A 17,248-nucleotide genomic window follows, 5' to 3' on the forward strand; every position below is an offset into this window, starting at 1 on the left:
CCCTGCTTGCGTTCTCTCCTCTCTCTCAAATAAATAAAATCTGGGGCGCCTGGGTGGCTCAGTAGGTTAAGCGTCTGCCTTCGGCTCAGGTCATGATCCCGGGTCCTGGGATCGAGCCCCACATCGGGCTCCCTGCTCCGTGGGGAGCCTGCTTCTCCCTCTGCTCCTCCCACTGCTCACGCTCTCTCCTCTCTCTCAAATAAATAAATAAAATCTGGGGCGCCTGGGTGGCTCAGTAGGTTAAGCATCTTCCTTCGGCTCAGGTCATGATCCCGGCGTCCTGGGATGGAGTCCCGCATCAGGCTCCTTGCTCGGCGGGGAGTCTGCTTGTCCCTCTGCCCTTCACCCTACTGGTGTGCTCTCTCCCATCCTCTCTGCCAAATAAATAAATAAAATCTTAAAAAAAAAGAAATGTATCAAGAGGCTATAATTAAAAAGATACAGCCCTTGACAATTAAAAATATGATCACTGAACTTTTTTTAAAACTCAAAATTAGGGGCTCCTGGTGGCTCAGTCAGTTGAGTGTCCAACGCTTGATCTCAGCTCGGGTCTTGATCTCAGGGTCGTGAGTTCAAGCCCCAGGCTGGGCGTGGAGCCTACTTAAAAACAAAATAAAACAAAACAAAACTCAAAATGAACCAAACGTCCGAGCAGACACAGATAAAGACCTTGACAGTGGGCTCGGGGGTGGAGGAAGAGCGGCTGCCGGCGGGGTCCACGGGGGAGGCTCGCAGCTGGCTCGAGAGACCTCTCCCTCCAGACGGGCGCAGACTCCTGCAGGAGGTTATCAGAAAGAACAAGGACACGGCATAAGGACAGCGGACGCCACAGGGGGAAACAGCAGTCCTGCGGAGCAAGGACTCTACACCCACACAGAACTGGGGGCAGGCCACAGGCATGAGCACTGCGCTGCGGAAGGAAGGCGGGCAGCAGGGCAGCGTGGGGGCCGTGCCACACTTGGAGGAGAAGCGCAGCCCATCTGCCCATGGCTTCGCCCCCTGGTGCAGCCACAGCTCTCCCGTCCGTGCGTGGGCCGGCCTCAGGGACTGGTCTCTAAGGAGCACAGCATGGGAAAGGGAGGAACGTGGCAGCACACCAGGCCTGGGTCACCAGTGCCAAGCCACGGGAGCCCGGGTACACCCTCCATGGGGCAAAGACAAGGGATCACCCCAAATCCACGGCGGACTCCCAAGTGCCAGGACTGTTCGAGTGTGTCCAGGCTGGGAGAGATGGTCGCAGACGGGAGGAGGCCAAGGACGGCGAGGCGGCTCGCAGCAACCCTGTGACCAGGCTATGGGCGATGTCTGCCCTAGGGAAGCTGGTGGAGGGCACGCTCAGGGAGCTGTCTCTGCAACTCTGCTGGGAGACCAGAGGTAGTTCAAAATAAAACTTGAAAAACCCGTAGAACAAAAAGGAGAAATAGCTATCTCTAACCTCATGGGTTCCAGCCGGAGCAAAGCTTGTAATAAGGTAACTGCAAACATCAAAAAGAGAAGCCTTGAAAAAGTGACCAAATCTTCCACGTTAAGAAGCTGAAAAAGAACAGGGAACTGAAGATGTCGGAGGGAGGGAGTAACGGAGAGAAGACTCCAATCAAGAAGGAGACAAACAGGACAGAAGACCCACGAGCCGACGCTCTGCAAAGATTAATGCAGTTGCTACACTGATAAATCCCTAGCAAGGTCAAGTAAGGAAACGGGGAGAAAGCACAGCTTACCAAGGTCAGGAATGAAGAAAGGCCGTCTCCCCCAATCAGGAGACCCAGGAGCACAGAAAGAGGGTTATGAACGACCCCGATGACAGTCTGAGTTGGAATTACTCCTATCAATCCAAAAAGGACATCTCATCAAAACTGACAAGAAGGAAGAGAAAATCTAACTGGTTCACTAAAGCCCTATGAAAAAGCAACCCATCGAAGAAACTGCATCTTCCATCTTTAAGTGTGAGAAAGAAAACTGAAGGCCCAGGCAAAGGCCCAGACGGCTTCGCGTCCTCCCACAGGTCCAGGAGGACACTGGAGTCTGTGCAGACAGCACACAGCGCCCGTGGCCCTGCGGGGCTTCTCCCGGAAGTGCAAGGGGAGCATAACATTCATAAAATCAGGGCAATTCACCGCAGTAACAAGATAAAGAGAAAACGCACATAATCACTCAACAGATACACCGTGCTTGCTGACAACACGCCGGTGGCCACTGTCACATCAAGGTCAGGAGCCAGCTGAGGACACGCACGGTCACCCCTGCCCCCCGTCGGCCTGGGGAGAGCAGCCCCACGGCAGGAGCCCGTGCAGAGCCCTGGAAATGAGCGAGGCGCAAAGATGGGGGAGGGAGGAGGAGTGATGGATCAGAGATCACCGGGCTGCCGAGGCAGCCGCTACAATGACCACGCTTCTGAGTCAGTGCAGCCGCTCTCCACCTACCGATCCACAGAGTCCACGGAATCAATCCCAACCAAACTCCGGGCAAGTTCTCCTGTGGAGACCAACGAGCGGATTCTAACACTCTGCCACACAAGGGAGCCAGAGCAGCCGAGACCATGGTGAAGGGGGACAGAGCTGAGAGCTTCATGTGGGGTTTCTGCGAGCACGCACCGGCCTCAGCACACAGACCCACGGGGCGTGGTTCCAGAGACACCACGGACTCTTGGTGTCACAGCAGAGCTGGACTTGACTCTCCCACGTACGGTCACTTGGGACAAACGGACCAGTTCAGCGTCCCGAGGAAAGGACGGTCTTGCTGATGGATGGGGCACCAGGACGTCCACACTGAGAAATGTAAACCTCAACTGCTACCTCACACCATCTGCACAAAATTGGTTTGAGGTAGATCCCAAACCTAAATGCGCACGAGAAACAGCAAAGCTTCTGGGTGAAAACACAGGAGAGTGTCTTCAGATCTTGGGATAGACAAGGAATTCTTAAGTCACAAAACTCCCTAACCATAAAAAACAACCTACTGGGACTTCATTAAAATTAAGAAACTTCTATTCATCAAGAGACAAGAAAGTGAAAAGCCAAGCCATCAACTGGGAAAAGGACTCACAGTGTGTGTATTCAAGCAAGGACTCGAACCCAGGATGTGTGAAAACATCACCCCAAGCGGTAACAAGATGGCAGCTCAGCTTCGCAAACGCCTGTGCAGACACAACGGGCAGGCGCCTCCCAAGGATGGCTCTCCCGACGGCCAAGGACACACTGGCGGCCTGCGCCGTCACTCAGCTGCAGAGCAAGCGAAACCGCCGTGGGTGCGAGACTGACGGACGCCAAGGACCGCCGCGGCCCCTGCACCCCGGCAGCCACTGGAGGGCGGGTGAGCGGCACAACCACACTCAGATGAGCGCACCCCCACCGCCCCGGGCGCCGCTCTCGGGCACATGCCCACCGGCAGCCACCACCAAAGGACGTGGTGCACGGGCGTGGCCGGAAGGGAAGCCCTAGACGTCCCCGGACAGATCAAGTGGTGCATGGACACGACCAAGTCCCCACACGGCACGGATCCCAGTGCCGAGCAGCTTCCTGGGCTCAAGAAGCGTGCTCCCTGATCTGCGAGGCACATGTCATTCGTGTACGTTTACCGAGCAGTTCACTTAAGGTCAGTGCATTTTATGCACCTTCCTCTATGTATATTTTACCAAGAGAAACACACACACAGAAAGAATAGTACAGAAATGTCTCCCCAATAAAAGGGCTCATCAAGTCAATGCAGAAAGCTTCAGCCCAGTGGCACGTCCCAACTCCAAAGACAGAGGGAAAACCCCAAAAGGACCCAGTTAGGAAAGATGATGAGAGAGATCAACACTCAGCCCAGCAGTCACCTTCCCTGCTGGTGGCCCTGGATCGCCAGCTCCTGTCTTCTGTGGGGTGCCCGTGGGGCCCCTCCACACGCACCCAGAGCACGGACAAGGGACCTGCGGGGTCTGCCTCGCCGACCTGCCCATGAACCACACCCGGAGTGCACTCCCAACGGAACCAGAGACGGACCCAGGAAAGGTGTGGGCACCAGCGCCATTCAGGAGGGAGGCCCGTAGACGGCAAACCCCGCGTGAGCGTGAGTCTCAACCACGGCCATAGAAGCCATCAGTCTGCTCACTTCCCGGCCTTCCCGTTTCCTGAGAACGGCAAGCAGCCCATAACACACCCGAAACGAGGGAAGCTCTGTTCCCGGACTGCACCCAAACCTGGCAGGCGGGGCAGCGGGCGGGACTCTGCCAGGTGGAGATGCCCACAGACGCGCATCTCCAGGGCGGTCAGCGCACCACACATCAGAGATGCGCCGATTACGCCTCAGACAACGTGCGCAAGACCTGCTGGAATCTGTCCCAAGAGCTACAGAAAATGGCAGGAAGAAGGTAACATCGGCATAAACTTGCCAGCACAGAGGATAGAAAGATCTCTGAGGACAGGAGGTCAACACAGTGCAGGCTCACTGCCAAGCGAGGACTGCGCTGGGCCCCAAGCGCCATGCGGACGGCTCTAGTCAAAGGAAAGAGAGCCAGGGACTGGACCCGCCGGCCTCCTTCTGCCCCACAGCCCCGACCTGGGCAAAGACCAGATGCTGACAGGGGCAGGAGGGGACGCCTGCCCAGCCGGGCGGAGGGGCAGCCGGCCCTCCTGCAGGCCCCAGGCCGCCGTCCCCGGGCAGGAGCCCCGCAGAACGGTCTGCAGAGGACAACAGGCGAGGGTCCTCTCAGGACTGCAGGCTCCTAGGGCCGCCTAGCGCTTCCCCAAATACGTCGGCCTCAGCCCTCGCTGACACCCCACTGTGGGGATGCGGCGAGTTCCCTTTCACTGAACCAAGAGATCACTATTTCTAATAGGACGGACTGCTTCTGTCCTCATCATCAGCCTGCAGTTTTACGGCCACACGTGTGCGGCGTGAACGCTGCTCTTTACAACTCATCCGGGCCTGATGCACGTGCTACCCTAGTAAACACGGCATGCCGGTTTTTAGAAATCAAGTTCTCTACCGGGAAACGGTTCTTCACTTGCAGAAGATCTTCGGGTCAGCCACAGAGAAAGCGCACAGTGTGGCCACAGCAGTTGGAAGGAAGTTGGTGGGGCTGGGCCAGCACCGAGGGGGTCAAGGGCAGAGCGCTCCTCCAACAGAGGGTCGGCTGCCTGCCAGGAACAAGTCCGCGTGTGCACGCACCAAGAACACGGTCTTCAAACTGGTCAAACAAAAGCCTGACCAAACTACGGGGAGGACGCATAGTCCCCCTGGGGGTTTCCACATGCCCTCCAGAGACAGAACAAGCAGGACCAAACTCAGCGAGCGTCACGAGGAAACCTGACCTGAGTGCCATGTACGGACCGTGTGCAGAAAAATGCGCCTTTCGAGGGCCCGGTGGCCCAGACGTGACCATGTGCTGGACCAGAAGGCAAGCCTCCACCGTTTCAAAGGACGGAGGTCCTGCTGCACGCAGGATGATCTGTAACGAGAACGAACCACGCTATTCGTAACCCACGGGTCAAAGGAAGAAGCACAACGGAAACGCACAGTCCGATGTGCTAACCACAAGCCCAGGGCCGTGGACGGAGGGTCCCCGAGGGCGACAGTCCGCCCGGCCGCCTTCCCGGCAGGTGGAAACAAGCGCACCTTGTTTGCTCTGTGCAGACACTGCTTCTCACAGACGGAAGCCTCCCAGCACGTCTGGGGGCGCCACTTTCCAACCGCACTTGCTCACTTCGTGTCTCTGTGTCACATTTTGGTAATTCTCAATATTTCAAATTTTTCTTATTGTTTTATCCGTTACGGTGATCTGCGACCAGTGATCTCTGATGGTCCTGTCGTAACTGCTTCCGGCCGCCGCAAACCACGCCCACAGAAGACCGTGAACTTAATCAATGTCCTGCGTGTCCTGACTGCCCTCCACCCCCCCAGGCGTTCCCTCCTCTCCCCCCTCTCCTCGAGCCTCCCTGGTCCCTGAGACACAACAATATTGGAATTAGGCCAGTTAATAACCCGACGGTGGTCTCTAAGTGCTGAGTGAAAGGAAGAGCCGCCTGGCTCTCACCTTAAATCAAAGCTAGAAATGAGTCAGCGGAGAGAGGAAGGCGCGTGGAAGGCGGGAGAGGCCGAAAGCCTGGCCTCCTGCACCAGCCAGGGAGCCAGGTTGTGGATGCAAAGGCCAAGTCCTTGAAGGAAATGAGAAGTGCCACTCCAGTGGCACACGAACGGTAAGACAGCGGGACAGCCTTCGCGCGGACCCGGAGAAAGTTGGCGTGGTCGGGACGGAAGGTCAGACCGGCCACCACTGCGTTCCCTGCAGCCCAAGCCTGGTCCAGAGCCAGGCCCCAGCTCTTCAGTCCCGGGGAGGCCGAGAGGGCAGGAGCCTGCGCAAGGCAAGCCCGGAGCCGGCGGAGGTGGGCTCAGGAGCCTGGAGGAAAGAAGCCGGCTCCAGACGGCGCGTGCGAGGTGAAGCAGCCGCGCCGCTGGAGAAGCTGAGCGGTGGAGAAGCTGAGCGCGTTCTCCAAGATCGCGCGAGGCTCGCCGGGGAAGGTGGCCACGCTCAGCAGCCGACCTGCGGCGCGGACGCACCGGCCTTCCACCCGAAGAAGGTGCCATCTAGGGCGCCCACAGCTCGACAGGCGAGCTCAGTGCGTCTGCAAAGCTCCGGAGGCCAGGCCGAGCCTCCCGTTAGCGGCGAGCAGCTGGCGACTAAGGGGAAGCCGATGCTCATTTACCGGCCCGAAAATGCGGGGCCCTCAAAATCCTGCTAAATCTGCTCTGCCCGTGCTCCATAAACGGAACGACAAAGCCTCGATGACAGCACATCTGATGACAACATGGTCTCCCGAATATTTTCAGCCCAATGTTGAGACCTGCTGCTCAGAAAAAAAGATTTCCTTCCGAACCTTACTGCACCTGGCGCCCAAGAGCTCTCACGGACACGGACGATGAGATTAGTGCAGTGCTCACGCCTGCAACCTCACCAGCCATCCGACAGCCCAGGGGTCGAGGGTCAGTTTGATTTTTAAGTCTTACCATCAAGAAATGCATATCGTAAGGCTGTAACTACCACCCAGAGTGACTCCTCCGATGGGTCTGGGCAAAGTAAACGGAAACGTCCTGAAAGGGATTCACCCTTCTAGACGCCATTAAGTCGCACTCATGGGAAGAGCTCAGACCATCCGCGGGGGTTTGGAGGAAGTGAATTCCAGCCCCCGTGGATGACGCTGAGCGGTTCAAGTCTTGAGTGGGGGACGTCATCGCCCATGTGCTGGGAACAGCGACAGACCCGGGATCAGAAGTGGGGCCAGAAGATGGGACTGAACTGCTGCAATCTCACGATAAAACCCGAAAGGAGGAGGAGAGGCCTCTTCTGGGTGAGCAGAGAACGTGCATTCTCATTCTCGAGATGGAAACTGCTCCTGCTGGAGACGCCGTGGACATTGCTGCCATGACAGCGAAGGACCGGACTCTCCCAAAAACTGCCTCCATCTCGCAGCAGCAGGTCTGAGAGGACCGACTCCCATTTTGGAAGAAGTTCTCCTGTGGGTAAAATGCTGTCGCACAGCATCGCCTGCCACAGAGAAACCGTTCGTGGAAGGAAGAGCCCATTGGTGCGGCAAACATCCTTGTCTTATTTTAAGAAATTGCCGCGGGCACCCCAGCCTCCAGCCCCCACCCCCCTGCCCAGTCAGCGGCCGGCACCGTGGGGGCCAGACCCTCCTCCTGCAGCCAGGCCGTGCCTGGCCGGGAGCTCGGATGACCGTGAGCGCGGTTAGCAATGCGGCATTTTTCATTAAGCTATGAACACTGACTTTTTAGACACGATGCTATTGCACATGTAAGAGACTACAATGTGGTGTAAACATAATTTTGGAATGCTCTGGGAAACCAAACAGTCCATGTGACTCACTTTACCGCGAGACTCGCTTTACTGCAGTGGTCTGGACGGAACCCGCAGCATCTCCGAGGTCCACCATAAAGACCACAGAGCTAGGGGATGCAGCGCATCGGGAGGACTCTTCCAGGGCCTGACATTCCTGAGAGTGGCCTCATGCAAACGTCTGAGAGGGGCTGGCAGAACATGTTCCTGCCTGAGCTGACCACAGCCAACGTCCTCCTTAATGGTGCGAGACCGGACGCTCTCCGCAGAAGTCAGGAGTAAGACACTCCTGTTCAACACGGTTCGGAAAATGCTAGCCAGGGGTCACTGCAGGCCGCCCGTTCTTGCCCTTCACCCCCAAAAATTGCCCTCATCCAGAGCCCCCGCCATGGGGAATACCGTTCTGCAGGGTCTGTGCTCTTGACTCCTTTCCCAGGTTCACATGGAAGCCGCCGCCCAGGGTTGGGGTTTTGCCGGCACCTAGAAAAACAAATTAGACTGATTAGTCAAAACTTGGCAGGAAAGAGCCATACCAGCAGACCTTCACCGCCTGGGGTGCATCTGAAGCATGGATACAGTGGAATCGGCGTTCATGGCTGGAGAATTGGGGCCTCCCCCTGCCATTCTTAGCAACCGGCAAACCTCCCCTCCCTCTGGCATGCCAGTGCACGTGACGCCTCTCTAACCGCGTACCAGAGTTCACACTGCCGCGTGGCAGCCAGAGAGAGCACAGCTCACCTGCAAACTACAGCATCCCCAGGGGCCCTCTGCGTGCCCGGGCCCAGCCCAGGCACAGGAGTTACACCTGCACGGTGGCCGCTGGTCAATGGCACCTGTCCCGCCGCCCACAGGACCGTGGGCTCTGTGGCCCAGAGCCTGTGAGCCAGCTGGCCTACAGGACGCACTCACACCTCCAGCCACCTGTGTGCTGCCCACCCACAGAACAGCAGCCTAGGGAGCCCCGTCCCCAAGGGAGGCCACAGCCAGACCTGCAGGCGCTCTGCCTTGGATCTCCCACCAGTGCTGAGATGCCCCAGGAAGTGCCATGCACTCTGCTCTGCAAGGCACTGGGACTGAGACTTCTGCCCTGTTACCCTTCGAAAACAGCCAGGTGGACGTCTGGATTGCTTGCCGGGCTCACAAGCCCCACCACTGAAGCCAAAGAATGCTCAGGTGGCCCAGAAAAGGCAGCGGAGCTGGGAAGTGCCGCCCATCCCACGGGCCAGTGTGTTTGTGAGCAAGGGCACCGAAGGATTAGAGGCTTGTGCAGTCAGGGGGCACCCCCACAGCCTCAGCCACAGGACGTCAGGCCTGCAGGACGGACCGGGACCCGTGCGACAATGAAATAGGAACGCAGACCACGTCTGGGAACAGGCCCCCAGGGAAAGCACATGGCCCACGTCCGGGGGCCAGCGGGCACCTCAGTGTCACCCACGGGCGGCCGGCAGCACAGACAGCGCAGAACAAGCACGACCTCCAGCAAATCCCAAACCAACACTCACGATATTCCTTAAACATCTCAGCAAAATGGTTCCCAAGTTCAGCCGGCAACTAAAGGAAGTAAGATAAGCCAAGAGAACGTGGAAAAGAGCAACTGGTGGACAGCCGCTGGGCAGCCGCTGGGCCACGGGCTGCGGTGGCCTGGCTGGGAGCAGGGCCGGGCGCAGAGCCGGGAGCCGGCTGCCCGGGGGGCCCAGCACCCAGACCTCGCACCACGGCGGCAGAGCAGAGGGGCCTGGGAGGGCCGAGGCCCCAGCTGGGCAGCATCCTCTGCTGCCTCCTCCATGGTTACCGTGGTTACCGTGGCCTCAGGACCAGCCCGGTGGCCTCCTCCGGTAGAGCGCGGTGCCCAGGACAGGTGTCACTCACCAGCCGGGGACGGATTTGCTGTCACCGGGACGGCTGGTTTCTACTGCTGCCCCAACCAGCCACCGCCGCAGACTTCATGTCCTCGAGAGCTGGTCACAGAGCATGGGGAGGGAGAGGCGCCAGCAGCGTGTCCTCAAGGGGCTGGAGAGGGTCAGGCAGGGCATGCTGGGGGCTGGAGAGCTGCAGGGCCCAGAGGAGATTCATCCACCTGGACGGGCACCAAGGGGCTTCCAAAATCACCAGCGTGCCACCTGGCAGCTCCGTAGAGCCCGGCACAGGCGCGCTGGGCTGAGATCAGGGCTCTGCGTCTCCGACCCTCCAGTTTTGGTGGCGGTAGCTTTTTACAACTTGAGGATCTTTACATTTGCAATCTTTTCACACAAGAACCACTGAGGAAGGCCCACTCACTCATAGCACCTGACCATGACAGCCACATCTTAGCATATTTAGGCTTAGCCAGCAGCCCCCAACTTTTAATTTAGGAAAAGAGAAAAACTGCCATGTTGTCTTAATTAAAATGGATCCGTACTTTTAATAAATAATTGGACTACTGCATTAGAAAAAGGATAATGGGGGCACCTGGATGGCTCAGTCAGTTAAGTGTCTGCCTTCGGCTCAGGTCATGATCCCGGGATCCTGGGATCGAGTCCCGCATCGGGCTCCCTGCTCGGCGGGGAGCCTGCTTCTCCCTCTGCCTCTGTCCCTCCCCCTGCTTGTGCTCTCTTGCCCTCAAATAAAATATCTAAAGAAGAAAATGAAGAAGAATGGAACTTCGTTCTGGTTGAGTATTAAATGCAATCTCCTTATTCCTCGAGATCTCGCAAAGCTGCCAGAGGTCACCCCCCCAGGACCCCCACCCCCCTCGCTGAACTTCCAAGACTTCTACTTCCTGTTCCTGTGCTGTCCTTCCCTGCCTCTCCCTAAGGTGGACCCAGCCACCCTTCCTGGGGCGGCTCCGACCCTGGGGACGATCTCCTGACCCCCGTTCACACGCACACACACACGCGTGCGCACACCTGCCCCGTGCTCTCTGAGCTCCCTGTGCATAGCCTCAGGGCATCAGGGGCCCCCAGGAGACACTGGGACCCTGTCCCCTCATAGACTCAGTTCTCTGCAGCAGGGGGCTGGGGTCCAAGCCGGCTTTTGCCAAACTGAGGCAGATTCTGTTACTCAGCAAACACCACCCACCGGGGTTTGGTTACAAGAGATAAAATCTGGAATGCACACGTGGAGAGCCTAAAAAGGGCCCCGTAAGACCAGGAGGCCAACGTCTCCTGAAGCATGAAGGAAAGCTGAATGACCACTGCCAACGGAGGATGTTCTTGGCCTTCAGACCCCCTTCACACTATCCCCTCAACTTCTAAAAACCTTAGAAACTTCCCGTGACGAGCTCCTGCAACAAAAAACCACAACAAGCTGGACTAAGGGTGGACTACGACCAGGCCAAGAGCGCCCCCTCGTGGCCGGCGGCGGAGGGCCCGACGCCCGGCCCAGCGCCGCCAGCCGCTGGCAGCAGACCCGGGACAGCAGACCCTGGACCCCGAGGGGCCGCCGCAAGCCTGGCCACTGTGAGCACGGGGACCAAAGCCAGCAACACCAACACCTCAGCACCAGGGAGAGGGAGGCCGGGCTGAGGGGCCTCGGCACCCCAGGAAGGCCCTGCACACATCTGTCCCCCGTTTCACCCACAAGCTCCCCCAACATGGGCAAGCACGACCTTCAAGGAGTCCTACGAATCTGACTTAAAGGGAGGGTCTCTGTCGCTGCCATGCAGGCCCTCCTCCAGAGAGGTCCTGCAGCCGGAGCCCCCACATGGACACAAGCCCCTCTGGGGCTCCCGAGAGACCCCGGCCCAGGCCACGGCGAGTGCTGTGGAACACGGATCTGCCGTGACACAGGGAGCTAAGCAGGGCAGCACCGGAGACCCCTTTCCACCCGGCGCAGCTCCCAAAGAGCCTCTTTCGTGGGGATTACAATTCTGATTTTGGAAACCATGCAGCATGGGGCGTGGTAGATGAAAAAAGCTGCAAATGACATCTTAGAGAGAGCAGCCCTGTCTCACCCTGTGCCCCTGGCACAGAGTCCAGCCCACATTTCCTGAGAACAGGCCCTCTGGCCAGGAACTCACTGGGGCTTTGAGGGGCCCCAGGACAGCAGCAGAGCTGCAGAATCTTCCACCGCTGGGACCAGAGCTCGGCCAGGACACCATCCTGTGCTCAGAGGCCTAGGACACAGGGGCTGTGCCTGGGAGAGCCCCCAAGGGCACGGCACAGGCTAGGCAGGTGGTGCAGGTCCCACCATTCTTGAGCAAGCAAGAGCGGCTCCCCCTCCTGGGGGCCCTCCCCGCCCGTCCGGGGCTGGGGGCCGCAAACCTTTCTCACTGTTTTATGGCTGGGGAGAGCTCATCCCACACAAACATGTGGCAAGTACTTCACCACTCCCTGTGACGACACCAGCGCTCACAGACGTCTTCACTTAAAAGGCCAATCTGCAGCCATGACAAGCTGTGATTATGGAAACCATGGCAAGTGCTCCCCGGCAGAGAGGGGGGAGGACCCCAGGGGAGCAGGAACCACAGGCTGCCTGGTGCCGGAGCTCCCTCTGCCTCCAGGCTGCGTGTCATGGGAGCTGTGCCGACAACTCCAGGGGGAGGCCCACAGGGGGGTTGGCACCATCGACGGCAGAGGGGACGCCCAGGGGAAGAGCTGCTGGCTCTGAGGCCCTCAGGGTGGACACATGGCACAAGACACTCACGCGTACCCTGCTGGGAAACCCTGCTCTCCAGCCCCCACCACACTTGGGTGAGCCCCTCCCTAGGGGAGTGGCAGGATCCTTCCTCAGGGCCCACTAGGGGCCCAACCAGTCCAGCTTTGCCCACTGACTTGCCATTCTGGCCACACCAAGCTGCGTGCCGAAATCACACACCCATCCCTCCTCTCGGCTGGCTGCCTTCCATGGCCTTCCACGGCCAGGATGTCCCCAGGACCACTCACGCCACCACCACTGGATGCCAGCCTCACACTTTGCTGGTCCGAGAACATCTTCCAGGGAATCGGGGACCAGAGCTCCTTGGCCCTAAAGGCCAGGCCTGGCGCACAATGGGTGCTCACCAGGGAAGACCCCTGGACGGTCAGGAGCCCACAGAGGCAGGGCCTCTGGCCACACGGCCCCGGCATCTCATTTACAGAGTCGCAAGTACACCCCTAAGCTAACTGTCCATACGCAGTTCTCAAGGAACAAGAAAGAATGCTTTGGAAAGATGGTGACCATGGGCCCCAGATGAGGGCAGCTGAGGGAGCAAGCTCAGCTTTCAGGGCGAGGCTGGAGTGAAGGAGGACCCGAGAAGAGCCAGCTGGCATGCGCCTCTGCCGGGGGCGCTGGAGTAACCCAAGTCAACAGCCCGTGTGAGCACTGCCCTGACGCCGGGGAGGGAGCAGGGAGCAGGCGGCCGACGGAGGCCCCCCAGGCTGGAGGCTAAGAACCCACCGCACGTCTGCAGCACTTCCCCGCAGGCCCTCCAGGGAACAAGCCCATAGGACAGAGCCAGACTGGGCTGGGGAAGGGTCTTCACACCCGTGAAATCACACCTTCCCACCGCACCTGGCCCTGTGATCGACTTCACTGCACACAGGTGGGAGCACATCGCTCACGTCCAGGATTCTCGGGGTGTCCCTCTCCTCTGCAACCTGCTTCCCCAACTGCAGTGGGGGCAGGCGGTCATCAGGTGAGGGGTGCACTCAGCACAGCGCCTTTCCACGGGAAACCCTAAGCCTCGGCTCCTACAACCATCTGTTCTTCCTGTCCTTACTCTCTTTCCAGTGACTCAAGGGACAGTTTGGCCACGTTGACAAACCCACAACACAGCACTGTGGAGCCTCCACCCCGGCAGCCCAAGAAGTCGCCCCAGAAGAGCACGAAGACGTGTGCCCTGCACCAGAGATGATGGGGAGAGAGAGGCCAACCAGACCCAAGGCCGGATCTTTGCTAAGATCAACTAAAGTGATAAACTTCCAGCAAGAGAGACAGAGGGAAGAAGAGCGAAGATGTGAAAGGAAGAGTGTGACGGGAAAACAGGGCATCACTAGAGACCTTGCAGACATCAAAAGGGTAAAGGAAGGGTACCAACAGCTCTGCACGCATAAGCCCAGCAACTTAGATCAAATGGACCAAATCCTCAAAACCACAACTTCACCCACGGGGAAAAGGGTAACCTAAAATATCACAATAACCTACAACTATTAAAGATACTGAATCTAGTTAAAAACCTTCTGGGAAAAAAAACCTCTAGGCCCAGATGGCTACACTGGTGAATTCCACCAAAGATTCAAGGAAGAAATAACACCAATCCTACACAGTCTCTTCCAAAAAATAAATGAATAAATAAGGGAAGGGAGCATTTCCGACTCCTTCCATGAGATGCAGCACCTCCGTATCAAACCAAAGACACGCCCACCCTCCACAGAAGCGTCCTCCGGCAAATGTTAGCACATTTAACCCAGCCACACACACAAGAGTAATACTCCACCGTCAAGCGGGTCTACCCCAGAAGGAAAGGCAGGCTCAACATTTAAAAATCAGCCACACAGACGAAAGAAGAACACCATGACTGTGTCAGTTGATAGAGAAAAAGCCTTTTACAAAATTCAACAGCCACTCATGATAAAAACTCAACAAACTAGGAGCAGAAAGGGAACTTCCTCAACTTTATGGACCAAAAGCCTGTAACTAACGAGGACACTCAGCGGGAAGACAATGCTTCCAGAAGACTGGGAACAAGGCAAGCACGTCTGCTGCGAGGCAAGAAAAGAAACAAAAGGAAGAAATAAAACAGACCTTATTTATAAACAACATGACTGTCTAAATAGAAAATCCCCAGAAACCTATTTCAAAACCTCCCACAGCTAATAACTAAGTTGAGCAACCTGGCAGGAAACGGGCGACAGAAACCAGCCGCGCGGTCACACAGCAGCCGCGGACAGCTGCAGACGCGGTTTCCAGAGCGCCCCTGGCCGGCGCGCAGTGTGCAGCCCAGGCGCACGGCCGGAGAGGTGAAGTCGGGGACCGACCGAGCCGGCCATGCCTGCAGCAGCGCGCCGTCCCTGCCGCCACAGAGCGACCCCGTCCAGGGCGCCTCCCGCATCTCACCCTCCATCCTCGGGAGGGGCACGACCCGGCCACAACAGGACCCAAGGACCGACGCTAGGGCCCCCCTGGGCCAAGTCGCCAGCAGCGGGCAGAGGGGAGACGCCAGCGCCCCAGGGTGCGGACCCAGAGCGCACCGTGCGCGCCGCGCGGCTGGGGACAGGGCGGCACAAAGAGCCCGCTCCAGGGGCCGGGGCTACAGGACTTCTCTTCGTGCTCGCTGCGTGGCGGCCCCCGCGCTGTGCCCCAGCGACGCCCGTTCTGCCGGAGGTCTAGCGCCAGGACGGCCGGCCAGCCTGCTTCCCCTCTCCTTGCAAATCCCGTTACCAGTCCAGCAGCCGGCCGGCCGCCCGCCCCAGCGCTCGGCGCGGGGACCACCCGGCCTCCCAGGCGAGCCGCGCCCCGGGACCCCCACTCCCGCGTCCCCCGCGCCCGCCGCCGGCCCCCGCGCGGACCCACCGTCCAGCGACACGAACTGGCCCACGGCCGACGAGCCGCCGCCGCTGTTCTCCACGAACTGCACCTCGGACACGATGATGTTGTCCTCGAGCACCGAGCCGCAGCCGGTGCACACGGCGTCGCCGCGCGCCGAGTCCAGCTCGATGTCCGTGCCGCCGCAGCCGCGGCACACGCGGCCCGTCATGCCGGCGGCTCCCGCGCGGGCTCCTCCGCCCGCCGGCCCCGGCCCGGCCCGGCCCCGGTCCGCCGCCCGCGCGTCCGCCCGCCCGACTCTCGCGAGGCCGCCGCCGCCGCCGAGCCCGCCGATTCGCAGCGGCAGATTCGCCGCGCACGCCGCGGCCGCACCGCCCTTAACGGTGGCGCCCGCGCGTCGGGGACGGCCACAGGGGCTGCGGCGCGGCCGCGAGGACTCGAACCCGCAACCTCCGCACACGGACGCCACTACCGGACCTCAGAACCACTAACCAGTAGGCCTCACTGGCCGCGCGCAGGCGTCGGCAGCGGGCGGGGCCGGGCTGTGGGCGGGGCTTCGGTGGGGAGCGCCGGGCGGGGCCACGGGGTGGGCGGGGCTTTGGGTGGGGAGCGCCGCCTGAGACGGGACCAGGAATCGTGGGCGGGGCCAGGACGGTGGGCGGGGCCTGGGCAGGTCTGGGGCTGGCCCCGCGGCGCTGGTGGAGAGCCGAGGCCCCGGCCCGGGCGCCCGCCCCTTCCCCGGAGCTTGCAGGCCCGCCTCGCGGTTCGCCCCGGCTCCCCGGCTTCCGCCTGACGGTGCCCGGCCGCCTGCGCCCCCCGGCCCCTGTCGTGTCCCCGCAGAAGTCCCCACTTCCTGACAGTTACGTGTGCAACTATGTTACCTTTGACAGTGACGTTTCCGTGCCCCCCACCCACGCACGCCCGCAAATATCTGCAGGTGCCATTCGCAGTCACCGCAACACCCACCAACACCCATGCGTCCCTGAGAATAGGACCACAGTTTTTATTTTTTTTTAATTTTTTAAAAAGATTTTATTTATTTGACAGAGAGACACAGCGAGAGAGGGAACACAGGCAGGGGGAGTGGGAGAGGGAGAAGCAGGCTTCCCGCCGAGCAGGGAGCCCGATGCGGGGCTCGATCCCAGGACCCTGAGACCATGACCTGAGCCGAAGGCAGACGGCTAACGACTGAGCCACCCAGGCGCCCCAGGACCACAGTTTTTGTGGGTTTTTTTTTTTTTTAAGATTTTTATTTATTTATTTGACAGAGAGAGACACAGCGAGAGAGGGAACACAAGCAGGGGGAGTGGGAGAGGGAGAAGCAGGCTTCCCGAGGAGCAGGTAGCCCGATGCAGGGCTTGATCACAGGACCCTGCGATCATGACCTGAGCTGAAGGAAAACGCTTAACAACCGAGCCAACCAGGCGCCCCAGGACCACAGTTTTTAAACACTCTGAAGTTCTGCTGTAGGACTCGGCCGCAGCTCAAACTCCAACAGAAAACGCCCCTTTCCCGCTTGGAAGCTAAGTGGCAAACGCATAAGCCGCTCCTGAGTCTGTTTGTAAAGTTGGTTTAATCCCAATCAAAATGTCAACCAGATTTTCAAATAACTTGAAAAGCTGATTCCCAAAGTCATCTGGAAGAGATCATTCACAAGCATAGTCAAGACAATTTTCAAATAAAAAAAAAAAAAGGAAGGAGAGGAAAATTGCCCTTTTGTATATCAAAATATTATATCAAATTACAGGCATTAAAACCACGTGACATTTGTACAGGGACAAACAAATGGACACAGTGGGATAAAACCAGCAGTCCACAAACAAACCCAACTGCACACAAAAATTTAGGGGCCGCAAGCCACTAAGGAAAAGACAGGCCCTTCAGTGCTATTGCATTCTCTTCCAGGTAGAGTAGGAAGAGGGTAAATTGAGCCCCAACCTCAACTGCTCTAAAAATAAATTCCAAGTAGCATTC

General features: G+C 58.7%; 1 protein-coding gene across 2 annotated transcripts in view; it reads right to left on the bottom strand.

The window, feature by feature from the left end:
* The window catches only part of BRF1 (BRF1 RNA polymerase III transcription initiation factor subunit), a 54,460-nt gene extending 38,962 nt beyond the window's left edge, over positions 1 to 15,498 (bottom strand). Inside the window, exons 1-2 of one of the 2 annotated variants that reach the window (XM_032406040.1) lie at positions 15,302 to 15,498; positions 8,231 to 8,311 (exon numbers count right to left, since the gene is read on the bottom strand). In XM_032406040.1, the coding sequence (XP_032261931.1) occupies positions 8,231 to 8,311; positions 15,302 to 15,485 (265 nt within the window). In that variant the 5' untranslated portion in view covers positions 15,486 to 15,498. Of the gene's footprint in view, positions 1 to 669; positions 759 to 8,230; positions 8,312 to 15,301 lie in introns of those variants that run through there. The other variant, XM_032406042.1, reaches the window with a different exon arrangement.
* Between the last annotated feature and the right edge of the window lie 1,750 nt (positions 15,499 to 17,248).

Source organism: Phoca vitulina, unplaced genomic scaffold (assembly GCF_004348235.1).
Source record: "Phoca vitulina isolate PV1807 unplaced genomic scaffold, GSC_HSeal_1.0 scaffold7, whole genome shotgun sequence".
Taxonomy (NCBI): domain Eukaryota; kingdom Metazoa; phylum Chordata; class Mammalia; order Carnivora; family Phocidae; genus Phoca; species Phoca vitulina.